The 19,075-nt window shown below is 45.7% G+C and overlaps 1 protein-coding gene across 1 annotated transcript; it reads right to left on the bottom strand.

The window, feature by feature from the left end:
• Positions 1-1,824: 1,824 nt before the first annotated feature.
• dlgap3 (discs, large (Drosophila) homolog-associated protein 3) lies at positions 1,825-15,261 on the bottom strand. The gene is made up of 11 exons (XM_076112954.1): positions 14,182-15,261; positions 8,926-9,137; positions 8,055-8,157; positions 7,726-7,942; positions 5,661-6,193; positions 5,378-5,472; positions 4,205-4,424; positions 3,703-3,997; positions 3,513-3,604; positions 3,154-3,300; positions 1,825-2,468 (listed from the first exon to the last, which is right to left on the bottom strand). The coding sequence occupies exons 1-11, from the start codon at positions 15,259-15,261 to the stop codon at positions 2,154-2,156; spliced, it is 3,309 nt and encodes a 1,102-aa protein (XP_075969069.1). The 3' UTR covers positions 1,825-2,153.
• Positions 15,262-19,075: the final 3,814 nt, after the last annotated feature.

The following is a 19,075-nucleotide window of genomic DNA, read 5'->3' as shown; positions in this document are numbered from 1 at the left end:
AACCTGACTCAGCACTCACAAACTGAAGATAATAATCAATTGAAATTATTTTTCACGTGTACCGAGTCTGGATATGCCACACAGCTGTAGTATCACACAATGCTATAATCTATCATAATAATATTGTAGTTTTTCACATTTGATATATGCTGTTTTTGTACACATACTGTACTCAATAGTCTCTACTAATCTAGAAATGTAGATTATGTTATAAAATATACATCTCCCATTAAAATATCCCATTTTGCCAACACGTTCCACCCAAATGTTAAAAAATAAAATAAACCAGGTCATGCTTAAAGATTCTTACTCTGTGTTTTATGTCTTCAAAACAGCTGATTTTGGACTTTTCACTGGGCTTCATCACATGTCCCTCATGACACGCAGCCCTTCATATTCACACTACACACATAGGCACCATCCATACAAAACACTTAAATATGAAATATCTGTTTGGACATAAATAAATAAGACCCCTTCGAAGCCATTAAAATCATGCTACACTTTGTTCCGTGGAGACACCAGATTGATTTCAAGAAGTGAATAAAGAGAAAGAGAAATGAACACATAGTGCAACTAACATATATAATAATTCCATTCAAGTGTAACTTAATCTCAGCATGATTACCAAACACGATCAAATTGCTTCTCTTCTATATCATTTCGCAATGAAACGATGGTTTCCTCTCTTTGATGACTTTTTGGACGGGCTTTGGAGGGAGCTACGCCAAATACGGCTCATTTTGTGTTCTCTCGATTGAGAGAAATCCTTCCTTCTTTCAGCGGCGGTGTGCGAAACCGAGAGGATTGCACTTCAAGTTAGGCCAGTGGATTCTGCTGAAGACTTTGCCAGCTCTCCTCCGCTATTATTTTGTGATCCGCTGCTTTAGAATTCGCAATTCTGCAAACACATCATGTGAAAGTCCACTCTGAATATTCAAGAGAGGAGAACGGAAAGAACTGATAAAAAGTAATGAAGAGACTGATCTTCTTTCATGGCTGTTTCATCAGGTTGTCTGTTAATTCCTGACTGAGGTGGAAAGAACTCTCTAAAGACCACTGTTGTTGGGTGTGGGTCCTCATTGGACCACTTGGTGGTGCTGTAGTCTCACAGTGAAATGGGGGCCTTCTCAGTAAATTCCTAAAAAGCCACCAAAATATACTCCCCTAAATACTCCCAGCAACCCCACCCCTGAACACTTGAAACTTCAGAGGGACTACATGAAAAGCAAAAGCTTGTTTGTGATGCTCTCTAGCTGTCAAGGCTGTGATGCTACACAGTAAAAGCTCTTTTTGGCAAACATGAGTGTGCACACTATGTACAAATAGCACTTGCACATTCAAACGGCATCACTGCGGGTAGTCGATGGGTACACGGGATGTGAGGAATGAGGGGAAGAGGCAGAAAATAGTTTCATATTCTTTGACTGGGTGCCTGGGTGGACAGATGGCTCCGGGGTGAAAAGTGCCAGCTGCAGTTGACTGACTATGCTTAGAGAATGTTCTTTGGGGATCGCCAACCATCTGACTTTAAGGGCATTTAAACTGATGGTGAGAAATGAATCCATGTTTATTCATCCATACTGGTAGCATTGGTGAAGAGTGTGGCTATATCGCAGATGATTCTGTTGCAAATGGCATTCAGGAGATGGCAACAGGGGATCCATAGGGAGATTCTGTTATCTCGTCATCTCCACAGAGGTTTTGTGCCTTAAGCCCTTTATTTTCAGTGATGGAGAAGTGCTAGGTGAACACGCACAGGCATGCTACTACTGCGTGAACCTCCGCTGACTACTGACTACTGTTATAAAAGTGGACTGTTACGTGTTTGTCAGCCAAAAGGAAATTCAGAGAATTCTTTAAAAAGTCGATAACTCATGTCTGCTAGCTACCATTTCACATTGAGGCCTCTGTGTCAGTAAAATGTCCAAATTTCAAGACACTAAAATGGCTGTCATTGCTTGTTTGATGAGCAAGAGGAGTGAATTTGTGGTTGTGGCAAGTGAAGTGATGGAAATGCTGAAGGGAGGGTAGCGGATGAACAGAGATGACCTGCAGAGGATCAGTACTGGGCTCAGAGATAGACTGAGATTGGTGTGCAGGTCAGCAGGGCTGAGTGTGGGTGAGGAGGTGGGTGGGAGACACCACAGTCTTCAGAGTCGAGTCTGGGCTTCGGGGATGTAGATCTCGATGCTGTCTGCGCTCTCTGTGGCCGAGTTTTGCCTGAAGGAGGCAGTACGCTTCGTCTGCAGCAGCCTCCTCCTCGCTTCTGTCCTCTGACGGTCCCCGAGGTCCAGAGACTTCTCCCTGATGGGTATGGTATGTCCACCAATGCGAGGCACCACCAGGCCACCCGATCCACCTCCTCCACCTCCGGCGCCTCCATCACCGACGCTATCGGCCCGGAGGCTGCCACTCACCCCGCCTGCTGGCTTCTTTGGTAAGGGAGGAGGAAGTTTCTTATCCTCCTAGCCCGGCAATGGTGAGACGTAGATATAAGATGAATATATGGATTTATCGTATCGGGTGGGGAAAAAAAGAAAAATGGTATTGTATGGTCGTACGAAAGGAATCCCATGCAAAAAAGTGGAGATATTGGGAGAAGCAAAGAGAATGACAAACAAAAGAACACAACCACCAACAAAAAGGGTCAAATTCAAGTGAGGAAGAATCACGGGCCGAGACATTATGAGAGACAAATAACCATAAGCAAAAAAATAATAAGCAAAAAGCATCTCAACATGCATTGGCATCGGGTGACGTAAAAGGATATGAAATGGGAGAAGAAGGTTAAAAAAAAGATCATGTAAAAAGAAAAAGAAGAAAAGAGAAACAATTGTTAGTTTGTTATCAAGAATAATGTAGTTGATCAGTGAGAAGCCTAACCTTTAAAGACAACAATGTAACAGACACATGTCTTCTGTCTGACTAGCTGCAGGAAATGCACAAAAGCAGATATGCATTAAGATTTCTATCAGATTAAGACTCCATCGTCTCATGGGCAGCTCAGTTCCTCTTGCTGTTCTGTATTTTTACAGCCTACATAGGGTTGGAGGGCACGACCATCTGCGCTACTCTTCTGCACACTGCCATCTTAGCCCTGGGAGAGTGCTGTTGGGAAACCAGGGCTGTTTGGACCCCTGGGCCTCTCACCTTCTTTTCAGGTGGGAGCCTCCAACCAGAGTCCTTGAGCCTCTGGAGGTCCTGAAACTTGACTCTGACGTCTTCTATGTTGAGCTGGAGCAGGTCCCATAAGCCTGCCAGGTCCTGAGAGGTGGGCTGGGGGTACGCTGATGGGTCCTGGGAGAGCAGGGAGACAGAACATGACATGTCATGGGTGACGAAGCAATACACAAGGATATGTGAAAGAGAGAAAGACATAAAACTAATTTTCAAATAAACATTTTTGCAGCCAAGCTAATTTAGCCTTTAGCGACAGTGAATCTCATGCAAACCGTGAATCATATGTAATGTGTGTTGTCATGCTTTTACATTCAATCACACATACTCACCACACTTTGTTGGCAGAGGCGGAAGAACTGCTGGACTTTCTGAGACATGAGCATCTGGGCACTGCCAACTGCATTTCGTATCAGCTCAAGAACTGGAGAGGAAACGGCACACAAGCAGTTTTAGAAATCAAAGAAGCGTTCATTGTGTATCCTTTCCTCTGATCCTTTTCGATCCTTCCCCCAAACTCACTCTCCTCTGGCAGTTCGTTCTCCTCTGCCTCTCGCTCCATGTTCTGGCACCAGCCCTCCATCCTCTCCACCTCCGTCTGCAGGAGGCGTAAGAAGAACTCTCCGTCTCTCATGCAGGGCGAGGCTCGGCCCGAGTCGGGCAGGCTCCGGGGGCCCTCCAGGGACGGCGTCCCCGCCCAAGCTCTCTCAGAGGTGATGGGCAGAGGGGAGTGGGAACGTGGAGGCAAGTGTGGGTGCTGGTGGGGCCGTGGATCCGCTTGGCAGGCCTCAGTCGTATAGCCACTCTGGATAAAGTCCTGGGATAGCATAAGAAAAGTGTTGGACACATGGTAGTTGGACAATAATTAATTGATATACCTCCTCCTTCTGTCTTCATCTACGAGCAATTCATTTCACCATTAGGTATGGCTGAACTACTTCTAATACCTACATCAACAAGGGGACACTGGACTAATGAATGATAAGTACAATAGTATTTGCCCAGCGTGTCACTGCAGACCTACCTCTCTGTAGGCCCATTGTCCCTGTGTGTGGACGGTGCGGTGGCAATCCGCGTACTGGCTAGCTGACTCCGGCTCCGACGAGTGCCTCTGGAAGGAACAGCCGAACTGGAGACCCTTGTCCTGAGTTGGCACGGCGATGCTGAGCCCCGAGAAGCCCTCGGGGTCCAGGTCGGCCTGCACGCTCGCCGTCACGCTGTTGGAGCGCTTGAAACGAGCCCGCCTGCAACACAGGGAGTCAAAGCAAGCCCAGAGCCATCCAGTCACACAGAGTGTCGCATGCAAAAGCAATGGTCAGTCAGTTTGTCTTCTAATTATTGCACATTCCTACCGGAGCAAGACAGTCACGCTGTCGCTGCAGTCACTGCTGCTCTCTCGGCTGTGATAAGCCCTGCTAAATCCTTTGGCATATGACGCACCAGTGTGTGCAAATGTCATGTCAATGGACTCAGTGATGAGTGTTTACTCTATTACAAGTTAATACCCCACCTCCCCTTCTTTGCTGTCTGATGAGGCTTGAGGTATGACTCAGATTTCCGCTCTCGCACTTCTCTTCTGTTTTCTCCCCCGACGTCACACTGTCCTCCTTGAATATTGCAGGAGGTGGGGAACATTGTTAACAGGTGCATGATCACACACCGCTCGGGGTTCGGGAACGCGCGATGCTGCTGAGTGCTCGCACGCATGCACGTGTATCTGACCCGTAAGCAATGCTGGATGTAATTAGGAGAAAGGCTGCATCCTGTGTGAAAGTCATGTCGAGTGTATGATTTGCAGTAGTGCAGTAGCAGTGGTAACAGTCGAAAATCAAGACATTCGTGGAACAAAGTGTTGGTTTCAAGCTGAGATGTCTGATGAAATGTTAAATGAAATAATAGGATCTAGCCTAGAAATCAACCATAGGTGGCTGCACTGTTGGGCGCCCGGGAGATGAAGGCTTTTTCAAATTATGTATTGAAATTATTCACATAAATTACTGTGAAAGACCAAAAACTCTTGATTAAGCCACATATTTTGGGGCAATTAGCAAACAAACAAATGCACATCTTAGTTTGTTAGTTTGTGTGCATAATTATGGAAAGTTAAATGGCAGGCAAAATAAACACGAATAAAGTTGGGGAGAGATTTCAAAGATTGTTTTTTTTTCCCTGCTTTGATTTGTTGTATTTCCATTACCTTTTGTCATCTTCCACTTGGACTCCTATAGAGTGGACCTCTGTAAGAGCTTTGCCCTCTGCGTCTGAATCTGACAGAGTCTCTGAGCTGTCCACCTGGAACAGAAGAAGCAACAAACACCAAAGTCAGAGCGCAGAGGTATTTGCTCAAAACACACACACTAAAGATGTCATGCACAACTGGTCATAAATGAGACATTTTTATTCATTCATCATTCATATTTCGGGGCTCAAGATCAACACCAATCTTGCATATTCTGATAGAGTAAAATGTCCTTTCTCACCTGCACAGCTATGGATGGCCTCCACTTTCTCCCACCACGCCCTTCGTCCTGCCCCCCAGCTTTACACAGCACCATGCTGTTCTGAGGCAGAGACACTGACTTCCCCAGGCTGCCCCCGACCCTGCCGTCTCTCTCCCTGGCCGGCCTCGGTGGGCCCTCCAGCAGACTGTCAGCCGAGCTGCTGTGTTTGGCCCTTACACCCGGACCCCCTCCGTAGGGCACCAGTTCCCGCGAACCCCTGACACCATCTAAGCTCTCTGCCGAGTTACTGTACTGTCGGGAACGTCCAGGGCCTGTGGCGGTGTAGTAGCCCCCTCTAGAGATGCGACCCGAGGGGCCGTCGGAGCTGCCCAGGTCCACTGAGTTGCTGTGCTGCTTGGGACGCCCGGGGCCTGAGCTTGAGGCTAACTGTCCACCGCTCTGGAAGTAGGCGTCCTGGGTGGACTCAGTGCTGCTCTGGGCTCGCACCGACAGTGAAGACTTGGACATGCGAGGTGGGAGCGGAGGAGGGGCACCTTTACGGTAAGGAAAGACTTCAGTGTCAGAAGAGGGGGAGAAAGGAAGAGAGGCATAGAGGGATGTTAAAAGCAAAGAGGTACTATATCAACAGGGAGCAGGGGAGGTGGATACTTACAAAAGGGACAGACTGGATGGAGAAGGTGAAAGGAAATACAAAGAGTGAAAAGAGGGAAATGTGTTGACATATAGGAGGGTAAACCAATACAGGGAGAAAGAGAGAAAACAACAAAAATCAATAAATAATAATGCCAATGCAAGATGTGACAGAAAGATTCATGAACAAAACTCAAAAGCTTAATTTGTCTACACCAAAAATCAGTTCTTGGCATGAATTTTAGTGGGAGGCAGGGTGGTGGAAAAGACACACATTTGACAGAAGTGATAATAGAAAACCTCTTCTCTTAACTCTCTTCCTGGGAAGACTAAGCAATTTCCTGAGAGAAGTATTAAAATGAGAAGGGGCAGATTCTGTCTCTTCCTCCTCCCTCACATCTTGGTTCAAGCGTCCGTGTGCACGCGCACACACAGTTCATTTTCAACTAATAAGGGATCAAACTTTAATGCATTTCTTTCAAAGCATCTTCACCACCAACCGGCTTGTCACAGTTTACAAAGGTCTTGACCATGACGGCTCTAAGCTCCAGCATGGGAGCATGCATGTATGTAGGTGTATGTATCTTTGAGTTTGCGTGCCGCGCATGTGTGTTTGTACTTGATGTATAGAACACATCAGGGGGGGATTTGCTGGTCTAAGCTTAGACATTTGAGTCCTGCAAGGTACCGAAGTGGCTGTGCAGTCCCCTGTACACACACACACACACACACACACACACACACACTATCACAAATCACTCCAGGTTTACTGTATATTGGGTTTGAATAAGAGCACGATTGCAAAGATAAAACAAACAAACACAAAATGCACAAAAACACGTTTCAGATAAAGAGTGATACATAAGAAGGCAAAAGAGTGAGACTACACCAGCATGAGGCATGCTGCAGACAGATAGACAGAGAGAAAGAAGCAGCTGGAGACACTGAGCTATCATCAGAGCGTTCCTGTACCTATTACTGAGCCTGAGAACCCTGCGATCACACCGTGGAGGGTGATGGGAGAGATGAGATACAGAGAACAAAGAGCATGCACAATAACATACACACAGGTCTGTGCTTATAGAATGCACACATATACACGAACACAAGGAAAGTGCTGCAGGAATGATTGGGTGAAAAAACGAGATGAAAGGAACAGAGGAGAAATTCAAGGGTACAAATTAAAAATGGATGCACACATTGCAGGCAGCTGAGCAACGAATGAGGGTGTAGGGTTTGTGGTTGTGTGTGTGTGTGTGCATGAGATTGCTGTTGTCTAAGTAAGCAGACACAAGCTGTCATAAAATGTCTTCTCACACCGTCTGTCCTACTGCGTCTCCCACCAGGTTGCCGCCACATCAAAGGCAAGCACACATCCTTGTAACAACTCACGCAGACAACACAGACTTGTATTTATTGGGGCGCCAAACCACACACACATGCGCACACTCACCGGCCCCGCCCTTGATGCTTCCCTGGGGGCCCGACATGGAGAAGACAGAGAGGCAGTCGTCGTCCTGGGAACAGCCGGCCTGGATGGCACGGACGTAGCTGTGGCTGCGAGTGCGGAACACACCTGGGAGGTCCAAGGCCTCGACGGCTTGAGACTCCACCTCTCCAAACATGGTCTCGCACACTGCCTCGAACTGACGGTTCAACGTGTCTCCCAACTGAAGGACGCGAGAGAGACACATTGCTGCAGTCAAGTTACTTCAACTTAAATTCCACATCCCCCAAAACCTAAGCAAATACATGAATCACACACGTAAGCCACATTGTTACCTGTGAGCTGGTCAGAGAGCGGGTGTAACTACGAGAGCGGGTCTGGGTTTTGGGTGTGGTTCGGCTGTTGGGGTAAGGGTCAGTACACGGCTTACACGAGTACCTGAATTAAATCATTTTAAAACTCAATGTCAAAGTTCAATGTCAAAAATTCATTCACAGCAGCAACACACATTGGATTCATCACAACTATCAAATAGAATGTCACTGAGTCATGCTCTGACCTTTTGAGTGCTGTAATGCTGCATTCCCATGTCACATGGGGGAAAGTGCAATGCATCATGTTATGACTATTATGCGTTTATCTTATTTGAAATCATTCTGAACATTTGAGGAAATGTATTTATTTAACATGCAGAAGTGCAGTTAAGTCCGTCCAAGTTTTTCAAGGAGTTATGAGTATACGTTACGAGTTATGTATCCACATGAAAGATATCCTCATCTCAAGATGCTGTGGTTTACTGAAATCTGCCACGGAATATCTTAAAGGGGCACACCACCAATTTAAAAATGTATGTAATATTCTCTGTGACTGTGGAGGAAATAACCCAGGTGACGTCATCAGGGTTATTATCCCGGCGCAACAGTACTAAATCAAAAATGTGTTCTCTTGTTTTGTTTTTGTTTTTTGGATTTGAGTCATAATATTGTGTTTTTGTTGTTGTTGTCGTCTACCCCTTGAACCCAGGACCTTAACACCAAAAATGGAAGGATATCAAAGGCATGTATCAACAACACTAGATCAGTGTCATGCAAAAAGTCGTTCCATGGTAAAATGACAGCTTTCGAATGAATCAAACAGTCAGTAATCTAGCTACAACATAAAAACACAACATCATAAAGGCCAGACGCTCCATTTGTGACATTAGACCTTTGATCCATGCTGATAGATCGTCTAAAGGCCTCCCTCTGGGCGATCAGGGTGGACTTGGGCGAGGCTTTTGGGCTGGTGTCTGAGTCAGCACTGTCATCATCGCCCATGGCCTTGATGTAGCTGCCGCTCCGCATACGACGGCATGGGATCTCCCCCCCACCGTCTGTTGCACCGCCACCATATCCGCCACCCCAGTCGTCTGAAGGGACCTGAGACACAATGACATTCGTAAGAGTATTCACATGGTCATTGATGAGTAAAAAAAAGAACCGTTCTGGAGGTGGATTAATCTGCAACATACAGTGAGTATAAGTGTACAACCATGGACAACCGGTTTTAGTAAGATTTTCTGTTAATGGGTTAAACACCGACTCCAAAGTAAGAATGCATTCTTCTTCTACACAAACTGTTAAAGGGAAAAGCAGTTGATCACATTGTGAATGAATTAGTGTGGCGATATTGCAGATGTTGTCACTACGCCGTTGGCAGCTTCTTCCCAATATTTGTTAATAAAGTCAAAGGACCTCTCAAAACAGAAATATGTTTCATCACTGAAATATATTTCACAGCTCAAACAGAGGGAGAACGATGAATCAGACGTACAGTCATGGCACACGTGCACTCAGTGTAAAGCCAACACACCCGCACAGATAGCTAAATGCATGCTCATGAACATGATGAGAGCACACACACACACACACACACACACACACACACAACCACACACAACCACACACATGCACATACATGGAAGATGATGTCAAAGAAAGAGAGAAAGAGACAAAGTGACTTACAGAAAGAGAGTAACTCTGACAGCTGGAGAAACACTGACGCAGAGAAGGAGAAGCAGAATAAGCCGACAAACAGAGCAAATAAAGCAATGAGCCAAAAGGCAGGTAAACAAGCAGAGTGGACAGACAGACACAATGTTGGCAGAGAGACAGGGAGGGTGGCAGAGAGAGAGAGAGAGACCGATGTGCAGGGTGGACGACCGACAAATGGAGAAGCTGAATAACATACTGAAGTAGGCAGAGAGCAGGAAGACAGATGGGCAGATGAATGAGATTCTGATGAGAAAACAAAATGAAAAACACACACACACACACACACACACACACACACGCACACACACAGAGAGAGACACACACACACACACACACACACAGAGAGAGAGACACACACACACATACACACACATAGGAACACAGCCAGGACAATAAACTAAGGAGGAAGACAACAAATATAGAATTGATAAGGAGCGATGATATGAAACAAAAAAGTAATAATTACATCAGGTTTCCACTGTGGCCGTCATGTAAAATGTACGACTTTTCATAAGTCGGAATGCTTTGATATAACTCTTTAAAATGTTACCCCTTCTGGACTGTTATCGTTCTCTAATGCAGTGAATGAAGCTGTGAAATATTTTTCAAATACCCTGTTATTCCCTGCCTGAAATATCCCCCTTTAAATTCAATGATATTCCAAAACATTCCATGATTTGGGGGGGAGGGGGGGGGGGGGGCACCTGACCAATGAAAAACACAGATAGACAGCTATAAAGGGCAAGATTGAAACACACAGCAGTTCTTGTCTTTAAAGCTGCATTAGTTGAATTTTTTGGCCATTTGGGGTCCACAGCACAACTGAAAAGACAAAGTGCTAATATTAGCAATGTTTTGGAGTTGTGTTTCTGGCAACCTGACAAATGTATGTCCAAATAAAATATCTGTCTCTCTATGTTCTACTTTCTTTATGACCCCTCCGCTCCTCGAGATGTCCCTGCTGGTTCTTCTTTGTTTTGCAGAGTGGAGGGTCGTCAGCTTCCTGAGCCACACTTGGTTCGGTGTGGCCGTTGCTAATATAAAAAGCTCCTCACCTTCCCTTGCTGACGCAGCTGCTGTTTTGGTTTTGTTTGCTGCAGACATGTTCATACAGTCATGCCTACATGACTGATCACTGACTTCCACGCTTGTTTCTTGTTATGTTGTAAATTATTTTGCCAATTTATTACATTTAGCTTATCCGTCAGAGCCAAACTGTTAGTGAGTTGCTAACTTAGTCTGTGTGTGGTTTGGTGCTGGGCAGGTAGCGTAATGGGTTTGATCAGAGTTTGTGGGCTGGAAAACCAAAACAATGAGCTAAAAGAGGCTAAAAACATTCTGCAGCGCTGATGGAAACTGCAGGGTTAGGGTGATGATTTTCTGTGGATTTGTTGTTATGAATGATGCCTTTCACATTACACACACATTCATTTGATCCATTGTTAATATGAATACTGACAAGTGCAGCCTTAATTAGCACCATAGCAGATGTGAATACCTATCAACCTTGTACAGAGAATTCTATTACTGTGGAGGACCACTTAGTTCGACATATAAATATGTGTGTGCACCGTTTGATCCCACTTCTTTTCCAGTACAATGAAAGCTTTACACGCCATCCAACAGGAAGTAGTGTAACTGCAGCTGCTTGAGCAGAACGATCTTTCGCAAATGCTGTGAGTTGTGTGGTCTCACGCAAGCATGTGACCAAATAAAAACACCTACACGTGTTGACACACACACACACACACACACACACGCACGCAGTCAAGGCCCCCAGGGTTTGGCATCCAGCTGAGTGTGTGTTTTTAAGGTCATCACTTAAAAGATGATTCAGCCTAATCTCCCGATCCCCCTGGCCTTCTACTATCTCTCTCATTTTCTCATGCTGCTCTTTCTCTCCTCTCGCTTCGCCCCTTGGCTACCATCACCTCCTTTATCTCGGTTCTATCCCCGAGCCGGCTTTGCTATCTCTGCATCCCTCTATCTTTGTCTCTCTCTCTCTCTCTCCCTCGCTGTTTCTGTCTTCATTTCACTCTCGCTCCATATTCTGGTTTTTATCATCCCTTATCTGTCGGGCACAGGCCGAGGGGAAGGTAGAGGCTTAGTGAATGGAGAGCCCCGGGTTCTGATGCCCAAAGTTGTGATTGGCGTTGACGCCATAGGAGAAAACCTTGAACATGTCCCTTCGACTCTGGCCACAGTAATTCAGACTTGTGAAGATTCAATCTTTTTTTTTTCTTCTTCAATTCTCACTTCAAGATGCCTCACCTTTTTTTTCTTGCTGTTGTGCCACACACTTGAGCGATGACCTACTGCGGACCTGTATGTGCATGTTAATGTTGCAATGACAGTTGGTAGCTTGGGAGTCCAACTATTTTGTCTCTTTCTGACTTAAAGGAACAGTCGTACCATATTTAAATTGATTTAAAATGTAATGTATTTGCACAGCATACTTTGTGTTTCTGTTCAGGAGCATCACAACGTCCTCCCTTTTCACTACTACCAAAAATATGATCACAAACAAAGTGATCGCTTTCATATACAAGTAGACATGTAATCAATTGTTAATATCAAAATATTTATGCCGGCTTTAAAGTCAGTTGCGTAATGCATGATTCACGCAGCAAACATCGTCAATTTTGCCTCCAGAGAACAAGGCTTCAGATTGGAGCTTGTTGCTTCAATATGGCACTGCTGCTTGTCCTGAGGCACCGGTGGAGTATAGACCTGAACAGCTCTATATCTGCAGCTCCAGGAAGCTCTCTGCTATATGAAACCATGGATCAATCTGGCTGACTTCAGCACATCCAAGCGCAGACCCAAAATTCACTCTGTACCCCGCCCCTTCTCACAAAACTGCAAGTGACGCATGGAGATATGAGAAAAGCTGCAGTGGGGAAGTTCATTTCGTGTCCCGAGGTGTGAATGTGATGGTAGCCTCCAGCACATGGGGCTAATTTTGTGGGGTTTGTCCTGTGAAAACACTAAGACGCACAAGCCTGCTCCCTCTGCCTCTTCTATCAGCAGACCTCAGCTGTGTCTAAAGGATGAGAGTTGGAAATACACCACGGACTCCTGTGGCTACCTGCTGTTTCCGTAGAAACACAGCCTGCATGGCAGCTCTAGCTGAGGACAGCTGGAGGTTTGTGCGTGCGTTTGTGTGTGAGTGTGTGTGCTCTTTCACCTGACTTTTGGCTGTTACAGGTACACTGTAACAGCCGTTAGCTTTTCATTTGACAGAATTCACACAAAATGAGAGAGAGGGCAAAGGGAAAAACATGTGTTGGATTTGGAGATCAATCATGGCAACTGGAACTGGAGGACGGACTGTTGGGAGGGGCATTGCATATCTTGACAATCACTGTTTTGTGATTCCCAGCAAATTCCCAAATCCATTTCACATGTGTGTATATATATATACATATATATAGGTACACTGTAAAAATAATTGTTGTGCTTTCAACCTGTGTGAAAAGGGTTTTAACACAGTCAGTTTATACCTGTAGGAGAGTGTCAGTGCCCCAGGGATACATGAATCATGTTGGAACATACTATGCCTGGAAAAAAAAAGTATTTTGAGTGTACATTTATTTTCACGGATTTTCTCACTCTTCTTTCAAATTAAGATTAAAACATTTACAGTTTAGACACTATGGTTCCCATCATGCCTTGAGTAATATAAACAGAGCTATGTTGTCAGTTAGCTGTTCGCTACACTTGAGTCACATTTTTATTTCTTTACATTTATGGAAAATCTGCCCCATGCGGCACTAGCTGCTAGTGCTTCCCCTTAGCACTGGATGCACTTATCAGGATGTACAGACAAACAGTCAAATGGATTCATCTGGAAACAGAAGATTTTCATTTGATGATTATCAGGAATGATCTGAGGTTAAGAGAGAGCTGTTTAAACATGATTACCTTCACTAAACAGGTTCTGTTTTTGGTCCTGTTTATTTGTTTTATCAGCAGGATTACGGAAAGACTACTGGCCCGATTTTCATTAACTTGTTGGAAGGGTGTAGCATTGGCCAAGGTAGAACCCATTACATTCAAATCACAGGCAGTCCGAAACACATTGCGAGATAGGGCTTGGCCTTGGCGGAGGTCTGCGTTCTCTGAATGCCCTTTTAGATTTAAATTGGGTTTGTGGATGGTTATCCTTAACGGATTTTGGAAACGCAGCAATCACTGGAACATGCACTCGATTGAATTATGCCTCAAAAAAGAAGCTGTGACATTTTTGATGCAAAATGTGTAAACTGAAGCTAATAAATAACCTGCATGAGACAAGACACAGGTTACCTTTGAGCAGCAAACACAGTCACCCACATACTGTATTCCCTCGGTACACACACAAACATACACAAATACAAACACACACACACACACACAATCATTGGTTGACGTGCAAGCGTATACACACCTGCAAGTAGTGGAAGGTCCTCTCCTTCAGCTTACTCTCCAAGGGCACCAGGGCTTTTTCGTAGCCTCCTCCCCTGGTAGAAGGGTACACCTCTCTGGCCTGACTCACTGTCATGGCTGACCAGGTGCTCCTTTTCAGGGATTGGCCGTGGGGCCCGTGATGTCCCCCTCCTTCACTCCCAGCCAGAGCCATCGTGGTACAGGCCACGCACTCCCCAGGTACCGGCCCACCACCTCCACGCTCGCCACGCTCGGCACGCTCCTTGGGCCTCTTCATGGTGAGCTCCTGGATTGCTGCATCCAGGCTCTCGTGTCCGCTGGGATACCCCCGTCTGCCCCCACTGACCAGGTAGCTGCTGTCGCTGTCCAGGTTGTCGTCAGAGCTCCACCAGCCTGCTGTCCTGCTGCGGTGGCGTCTGCCCGACTCGTGGCGCGAGTCTCCACTCTTGCTTCGCTCTCGAGACTTGCTCCTCCTGGTAGAGCGAGGCTGATGACCTGAATAGTGGCCTCCGCCATCCTCCCCTCCACTCCTGTGGCCTCCTCCTCTCTCGCCACGGGAGTCCCCGCCTCCTCTCGTGCCGTTGTACTCCCGTTTGGTCGGTGCCTCCAGAGAATGGGACTTAGCGAAGAGGCGCTGCACAGAGTTGACCAGGTGGCGGATACGTGAGGGGCTCTCGCTGCGCGGCTCAGCACCCCCACTAGCACTGTGCTGGTACTGCAGTGTGTGGAAGCCATCAGGATGGAAGGGCACCTGCTTCTCAAACTGGTCTACCATGTTCGGGGGAATGCGGTGCATCTTCCCTCCGTGGCCTGAGGACAGGCAGTCTTCGCAAGAGTCAAACGACTGGAGAGGTGGGTGCTGGCTGGGGTGCGTGCGGGGGAAGGTTCCCCCTCCAGAGTGGCTATGAGAGTGGGAGTGAGAATGGTGCCTCTCCAGCGCCAGGGCCTCAGCCGGACCTCCATGAGGGTAATAGTGGCCATCGGCGTGACCCTGATAGTAGTCTCTACCTGGGCCGTCACAGTCCTCAGGCGAGCAGTGGCAGGGTCCTCCTCCACCACCCCCGGAGGAATGCTGGGACATGCTACGGCTGACATGGTACCCTTTCACAGGCGCCGGGGCGTGGTGGGCCGTCCGGGCCGAAAGGGGGCGCTGTGGGCGTGACAGGGCTGCTCTGGTCTCACCTGGGGACCAAAAAAAGAGTTACAATTTAGGTCTTGTATCAGTAAAGACAGAAGTGAACACATTGTATTTACGGGCAAAAATAGGAAACTTATCAAATAATTGAATCAGGTGTTCTGTCTCGCAATCAGTAATATTTCACTTTCTCATTATACACAATAACTGTGAGATGATGAGTAGGTGTGGCTGATCAGTGCTGCAGTAACTCTTCTGTAGCTGCTGAGATTTCAAGCTTTCATAAAAGGCAAACAAAGTACACATGGGAAAACACTGAGAGCTTTAACATGCAAAAATAGTGGTGGCTTCAAAGATATGATTCTGACTGCGTACAGCTATAAATAACTTTTGCACTGTATGCCTGTGTGAGACAAAAAGGTGGTAGAAGCAGTGGAGTGTAATTCATGATCTGACTCATAATGAATCACAAGAAAAATAAATGTACTTTGTAGATTGATGTTCAGATTGTTTTCTCTCGTCTATCAAGTGGCCTGTTAAATTGAAAATGAAAACAATGTGTTTTTCTTATTCTGATTTGCATTTTTATTGTTGTTGCACTTCATTTTTTACCCAACCAAAGACAAAGAGTACAATACTGAGCGTTCATCCCGCCGGCTAGAATAAGGGGCAACGGACAGCTTTCTTCTTGTCATTTCTCTCAAAAGCTGCTGGGCTGATAAATCAAGAATATTAGCCTTCTTTGTCTTTCTCAAGGTGTTGGTTCAGTTTCGGCCTCGCTCTCCCGTTTAGCACCTCTCGCTACTCTCTCCTGTTTATCGTTAAATTCATCATCCCAGCGCTCCATGTTGTCCGTCTCTTTTTTCCTCCACCGATGCCCGCAGGGAGTCTCGCAGCATCCACATGATTTACAGCTGAGGATCACCTGCATCCTAATACGAGGGAGACGGAGAGCGACGGCGAGTGTCCAAGTCAATTCACAAACCTCTGTGCTATCAATTATAGAGCGGATTCACTGATTGAGTAAACCGGCTGAACAACAACACCATACAGCATATCCAGGTGACCAGGCAGAAACCGGTCTTCTCCACAAAACAAATGCCGGAAATGAAATCAATACAACTTGCCAAGCTGCAGGAAAAAATGAGGCACAATGTAAACCTTATCACACACACACACACACACACACACACACACACACTGTAAGTAAAAGTAAACAGAATGGATTGCCTTTGTCTGTATTGCCTTTCTTTTTAGCACATGGATAACAACTGAGATTACATTCCAAATGTGGTAATCATGTATTTTATTGGACTGGCATTAATTGCTGCTGCTGCAATCTCATCCTCTATTAACCGCATTCTCCACTAACAATATAATGAATCAAGGGCACACAGTTTGTTGATAATGCACCCTCGCACTTCTAGATTTGATTAAACTGAGATGAAATTACTCGATGAAAGACAGAATCAAGCCGCTCGGCTGGATGTTTTTTCACTGAGCTCTTGCGAGTCTATTTGCGCTCGTGTTCGTCGGCTTCCACGCAGAGATGAGAGATGGGGGACAGATGCTGGGATAATCATTAAATAGAGCGTGGCCTGTTTGCCTTGATTGGCTGAATGAGAGCCGCCACCCAGGAAGCTCACCCACATCCGAGCCGTGTCATTGGTGGAGCCGTGACGACGGGCCTCGCCAAGTCAGCGTCCCACCGTGGACACGTTTCTGACAACCGTGGCCCCTGGGTGGATGGGGCCGCCTGTCAGTCGTATTGGGCAAGGACACGCTTTAGTCAGAGGCGCACAGCAGTTGAACAGTGTGCCTCCGATCAATTCTAAATGTAAGTCAACTGCTTTCGAAAGATTTTTCATGAAGTTGTCCAAAACGTCTTTATCCTCTTTTGGAAAAAATAAGAAAAAAAATACAGAAAAACTGCCGTGTCATCATAGTTTATATTTTCCTTGCACAAAAATAGCACTCTTAGAAATAGAGTCCAAATAAAGATAGCCTATATAAAAACAATCTCAAATGATTTGGTGAGAAGGATAGTTTTGCAGTGTGTCATACTTGTATGTGTGTGTGTGACCCCGTTTATGAATAGGCAGCGAGCGAAGTGAGCAGCGCCGCTCCGCCTGGAGGAGTAAATTAAACCATGTTGTGTTTATTATGAAGCCTTTGGCTTTTGGAGCAGGCTGCTGGCTAGGAGCTGTCAGTCACAGTGACACGCACGCACATGCCTGAATGTGTGTTTGCAGACAGACAACTGAAGAGATAGAGCGGTAGAAAAGACACAGCCGAAAGTTGGCGGCCTCTTCCCTTTATTTCCCTCTATCCATCTCTCCACATGTCTCCTCTCCTCTCAGTCTCTCCTCCTGACCTACTTCTATCCATCCTCCAGTCATGTCTCTCCCTCCCTACGCTCCCCTCTTTTCTTTTTTCCTTTCTTTTTTTTCAACCTGTCAGTCCTCTGTCTGTCAGCACTTCTCTGCGTTGAGTTAATTACAAAGTTTGTTTCCATTCTTCATCTCTTGGCCTCTGCTGATCTATCTGTCATCCGTCGGTGTTCTCTCTTCTTCGTTTCTTGTTGGATAATTGAGTTATTACAGTAATATGTACACACATTTTTTATACCAAATACTAGGGGGTTCTTTATGTTTTCAGGCGTCTTTTCAAATCAGATCTTAAAGCATCGCCACTGTTTAATATGACCCAACTTCCTTCCCTTTTTTGCCCTCCACATCTTTTTTATTTCTCACTATATTTTCATTCCTCTGTGTTGGCCGACATATTCCGCAGCTGCCCAGTAGGGAGTTGGAGCTGTACAACATGCTGTCATTGTTTAACACTGCTTGGCATCAACGTGATTGTTACAGAGGCTTCAATCTGGAGCTGCTTCATTTCAAATATTCATGCGATCATGCCAACTGCTCTGACCCACTTTGCTAACAGCTGAGTCTGCCCGCTCTCTGACATCTCTGTGAGTTGTGGGTCAACGTGTGTTTCAGCTGTTGCATTTACAGTATCTCACTGATGTGAAACATCAGAAATGATGAATGTATTTAGATGTATTTGTCCTCACTTAAAGTAATGTTCTCGTCTGTCTGGAGGAGGTTTGGTGGACGGAACACCTTCGTGAGATTTGACATGAATAGTGAGCTGATTGCCACACAGCTGTGAACAAGACTGCGAAGCATGAATGAACCAGCTGATGGCAAAAGATGTCAGAGAATAAGCATCCAATATAATCTCTGATAATTCATGTCATAAATATGAGACAAAGCACAATTCTTTTTTTGGGAAATACGCCTACAAGAGTAAGATTGTAAGATTGAGACCACTCTCATGTCTGCATAGCAGATAAAGCTACTACCAGCAGCCGGTTAGCGTAGCTTAGCTTAGCTTAGAGACTGGAAACAGTAGGAAACAGCTCCTGACCTATAAATCCACTGACAATAAATTTAAAAACGAATGTCTAAAAAGTACATGTTGTCGTCTTATGAGGGTTTGTGTGCTAACTTACGAAAGTAAGTCACCATAGTAACAAACGGAGACTCCAAGAAATTGCTGCACCAAGCCAGGAAATAATCCTACAATAAAGAACCCTTTCCTTTAACACATATACAATGTCATGAATTATTACTTTAAATATGGTTTAATTTTGCTACCAGAGTGGGAGACAATAGCAGACAATCATTTGGACAAGGCAGCCACAGCCTTTGCTTTTACTGAAACGGACTTATGCTGCAAGGCAGTGGGTATTGTG

Source organism: Anarhichas minor, unplaced genomic scaffold, assembly GCF_050575085.1.
Source record: "Anarhichas minor isolate MPS153535 unplaced genomic scaffold, ASM5057508v1 ptg000051l, whole genome shotgun sequence".
Taxonomy (NCBI): domain Eukaryota; kingdom Metazoa; phylum Chordata; class Actinopteri; order Perciformes; family Anarhichadidae; genus Anarhichas; species Anarhichas minor.
Note: the sequence above shows the minus strand (reverse complement) of the source record. Positions and strands in the feature narration are given on the sequence as shown.

What these genes read in the sequence shown, in the direction of transcription:
- dlgap3 (XM_076112954.1), bottom strand. Translation starts at nt 15,261, where the DNA reads ATGTCCCAGCATTCCTCCGGGGGTGGTGGAGGAGGACCCTGCCACTGC. An exon ending in GGACCTTCCACTACTTGCAG is followed by an intron (nt 9,138 to 14,181) that starts GTGTGTATACGC and finishes ATTGTGTCTCAG; the next exon opens with GTCCCTTCAGACGACTGGGG. An exon ending in GCCTCTGCCAACAAAGTGTG is followed by an intron (nt 3,301 to 3,512) that starts GTGAGTATGTGT and finishes CTGCTCTCCCAG; the next exon opens with GACCCATCAGCGTACCCCCA.